General features: G+C 40.2%; 1 protein-coding gene across 1 annotated transcript in view; it reads left to right on the top strand.

The window, feature by feature from the left end:
- Positions 1-639: 639 nt before the first annotated feature.
- The window catches only part of LAMTOR3 (late endosomal/lysosomal adaptor, MAPK and MTOR activator 3), a 14,483-nt gene continuing 10,750 nt past the window's right edge, over positions 640-4,372 (top strand). The window contains exons 1-3 of the mRNA XM_012641083.1: positions 640-743; positions 1,065-1,110; positions 2,350-2,384. Of these exons, the coding sequence (XP_012496537.1) occupies positions 1,102-1,110; positions 2,350-2,384 (44 nt within the window). The 5' untranslated portion in view covers positions 640-743; positions 1,065-1,101. The remainder of the gene's footprint in view (positions 744-1,064; positions 1,111-2,349; positions 2,385-4,372) is intronic.

Genomic DNA, 4,372 nt, shown 5'->3' with positions numbered 1-4,372 from the left:
GTTTGGACATGAAAGGGAGTAGAGAAAAAAGGGTGGTGGCTGGGAGGCGATGTGGTTTCCAAAGAAAGCTTTTATTTTTTCAATTATTATTTCTTAGATGAGAGACCTTACTAATTTTTCAATCCTGGTGTAAAGGGGCACGTAGAAAGTATCTGTAGTCCAATGTCTGCACGTTAAAAGTAGAGGCTTGAGGTGCACACATGACTCCAGAAAGCCAGGGGCTCCTCGATTCAATCTAGACAAGGCCTTGGGTAAAGAGCTTATAGGGTGGCACTCCTGGGAAAGTCAAAAGAGACTGGGAAGCGGGTCAGAAACCCATGCCCTCAAATTTGTACATCTATAAAAAAAAGGTTTTATGATAACAAACCCTGAAAACTAATGAAATAGTCTTATGCATCCTCCTGGCACAAGAACGTCTTATAGCCCAAAACCTTGCGTGCATTTTCCCGGGAACCGCACGCAGGTCGCAACGATCTCGCACAGAATCCTGCTGAGCACCGCGACCCAGAGCGCACGCGCAGGACGCGGCGCGGGGAGGGGCGGGGCACGTCGGCCGTTCGCGCGCGCGCATTTCCGCCGGGCCTCCCCGGAAATCCCGTGTCACGGGGCGTTGGAGTCGTGCTGAGTGCTTCCTGGAGCGCTGCCGAGGTCACGAATCATGTGACAGCGGCTTGCTGAGGAGACTGTCTTTGAAGCTGTCCCTGAAGTGACAGCAGACAGAACCCGGCAGGCCAGAAACCCAGGTAACTGGAGCTGCTTTGCCCAGTGTTCGGGCCCGGTCCCGGGTGTGGCGCGGGCGGTGAGACGGAAGAGCAGAGGGCGCCCCTTCTCCTTGGGCCTAGCTCTGTGGGTGGAGGGGCAGGTGAGGGCCGGGCTGAGGCTGGGCGTCCCAGCCGGCTACCTATCGGGGTGTCGGGGAACTCCGACTCCCTTCCTCCCTGGTCCGAGGCCCAGAACCGCGGCGTTTTGCTAAGTTCTGACATGGGCTGAGCTCGCTTATTCAGCTGGTGGCGGGGAGGGCGAAGAAGCCTAGAGGGAAGAGTCACCGGCAGTTTCTCTTCCAGGCGTGGAGATTGATCCTGCGGGAGAAAGGGGTTCGTCATGGCGGATGTGAGTCGACACCCCCACATAAGAAGGGGAGGGCGAGGGATTTGGAGGAGGCTGCTGAGGGAGGAGAGGTAGAACTTCCCAAGTAGAAATTTGTTTCGGTTTTGGTTCCTCTCCTGCCCCCAATTAATTATTTTCCCTGGGATTGGGAATAGGAGACTAATATGAATGAATTTGCAGGATCCCGAGTTTCTGCCTGGAATGGGGCTGGAGGACACTAAGGTGCCTGAGGTTGAGAAAATTGTGTTCTCCCTACTCCCCAGTCCTGCTGGGGCATAAGACAAGCTCTGTATGTTTATCGTTTGAAATTCTAAATGATAGTTTGCTGCCTTTCCCGTCAATATGTGATAAGTAGAACATGCGTTCTAAATTCTTTTTTTCCCAATAAGTGGTCATGATGTGTCATTAAGTTCATTGTAGCAATTTAAGGTGATTTCTAACGTATGCCTCTTTAGCAACATGATAAATTCAGTGTGCGTGTGCGCGCGCGTGTGTTTAATACGAGAGCAAAAGTAAGCTGGTGTTGTGATAACATGAAGCAAAGTGATCATTCAAGTTTGGAGAATAGTAGGGATGGGAGGATCAAAACAACAGATATCTGATTCATCCGTGTAAGGTCATAATTGATCCTTGGATTGTCAGTGAAGTTCCCCAAATGAGAGAGTGTAATGAGACAAAATAGTCTTCTATTTCTTTAGTCCTAACTGTGTTCCATTCCAAACATTTGACACACATTGTCATTTATCTTTAATCGTATGAAGAAACAGAGGTAATCACCTTATTCAGTGTCATTAAAATGATGGTAGAAAATCTGTGTTTGGACATGGAAAGATGTTCTTAATATCTTCTTAAGTGTGCACTATAACAATAATATGTAAAATACTGGTATGAAAAGTATGATCTAATTTTATACGTAATATGTATTTGTGTTTCCCATTTTTAGGTATGCTAATACGTGCATTTTCTCAATAATCTTTAACAATAATCTTAAGACACAGGTTCTATGATTATCCCTATTCAACAAATAATGAAACAGAGACTTAGATAAAAAAGGTTATTTAACTTGCTCCAAGTTACATGACTAGTAAATATCAAAATCAGACAGAGAAAGATAAAACACAAGCAAGAACAGTTATGAATGATAACCTAAGGTCCCTGAAATGTGGATAGCTGTGGATAGGACAGGATGTAGATAACCAGTGGAAGGTATATTATTATATGATTTTTATATATTCCCTTCAGGACCTAAAGCGATTCCTGTATAAAAAGTTACCAAGGTAAGATATTATTAATTCGTTATTGCATATAGTCAGTATATCATATGTGAATTTATAAAGTATTTTGTTTCTGTTTTTAGACTAATATTATTTGTATATTAGGCCATTATTTAGCACTTTGAAATGCCTACCATAACCCTCGACAGCACAACGGATGTCCTTTGAGTTTACAGATAAATAACGTGGGTCCTGGAGAAGTCATGTGACTCGTCCAAGGTCAAACAGCTAATGGATGCTGGAGGGCTAGAACTCAGATTTCACGCCACTTTTGAGTTTTTTTAAATATATTATTATAGTAGTTTACTGGATTATACTTTAAAGTTGTTACAGTAGTTTTAAGGCAAAAAATTAAGAACTTGCCTTTACTTTTTAATAGCAATATTAAAACCAGGTTGCCCAGTCTATATAATTTGAGAATACTAGACTTAATAGTTGATACTTGAAAAATCACAAGACTTTCTTTTGCCCGCACACAGCCCGTTTGATGTACCATTTTATAAATTAGGCTCTTGTGTGTGTTAAGGTTAGCAAACTTTCTTTTATGTATTTTACTGATTCAAAGGACTTTTTCCACTTTAATTGAATTAAAATTCTCATTAAGTTTGATGTAAAATGAAGCCTTCTTTGACAAGTGCTGCTTTCCTCTGCATCCACAACTATTTACAGATAACTCAGAATTCCTCAGAGTTAAGAGCATGAGAAAGAGAAAAACATGACCCATGACATCCATTTTTCATATTCCAGAATAAGGTGATTCAGAATTAACTGAATAACCTTTGAGGAATATAGCAGAATATGTGGTGAGATCCTTTTTTCTTATCCCCCAAATCTATTTGAAGTTTAGAAAAGATTTAGATGTCAATTTATTCCTGTAGGTAGGAAAGAAAACTCTTGTTTAGATTTTTGCTTGAATTGCTTGGTGTGGTTTGCCTATTAGCTTGTGCCTTTACTCTGATTACAGACCACTGGAAATTAATGATACCATTTTCTGGTTATTTCATGTTAATGTAATACTTAAATTCATTTTTATTCTCTTCCTCCTCCTATTGACAAACTATAAAGACAAGATGCTGATTCTGTTCTCAACCTATAGCAACACAGGCAATCCTAGCTGGTAATGCAGAGCCGTAGAAATGACTATATGAGCTGAGACTGTGCAAAGGAATTTTAATAATCAATGGGAAAAATAACAATTGTTTTTTCAACTTTTTCAAAAAATTAAAACTTTTATTGTTGGTTACAAATATTTAGGGGAGTGAAAACAAATACTAAAACTAATATTTGTTTAATACGTAATTTCAAATATTGAGAATTAAAATGTTTTATTTCTTTGTAAAAAAAAAACTTATCAAGAGGAGTGTGAACGGTGTTTGTCTGCTTCGTTTCATATGCCTTATGATAAAGAGCAGGCACCTTTTCTATACCTTGGCTAACTGGCCTACTTCATTCTTGTTCTAAGTCTGGATCAGCTTTCAACGTTTTGTCCTTTGTATTTTCAATGTTGTGAGGTATTTCTGAGATTTCCTTTAATATGATTTTTTTTTTTTTTTGCCAGCATCACTTCCTTTGGGACGTTTTTGTCCCAACCACGTTACTCATTTGTGTCAATAAATTTGCCTTCACTGAGTTCCTCTGGCTACGTATCTAGAGTCTTTCTAATAGCAATAGTGTCAGCATTCGCTTAGTCATCTATTTCTCCTGTAACTGTTCACTTTCTATTTGAATTTCAATTCCAGCATTACTATTTTTAATTTCTTCCCTGTATTCCATCTTTGCTGGCTGCTTCCCTCTTTCACTTATCTTTACTTTTTTTTTTAATGTTACATGGCTTATCACTGGGAGATAAGGAAGTACAGAAGAAACTACATGCTTTGCTCTCTTTCTGTGAGCTGAATGACAGAGGTCCAGTGACCAGCCACCACCATACTTTTCAAGAAGTGATGTGACCGCTTGCTAATTACAATGTGCAATTTTTTTTTTTTTTTTTT

This window comes from Propithecus coquereli, unplaced genomic scaffold, assembly GCF_000956105.1.
Source record: "Propithecus coquereli isolate 6110/MARCELLA unplaced genomic scaffold, Pcoq_1.0 Scaffold161, whole genome shotgun sequence".
NCBI classification, from domain to species: domain Eukaryota; kingdom Metazoa; phylum Chordata; class Mammalia; order Primates; family Indriidae; genus Propithecus; species Propithecus coquereli.
Note: the sequence above shows the minus strand (reverse complement) of the source record. Positions and strands in the feature narration are given on the sequence as shown.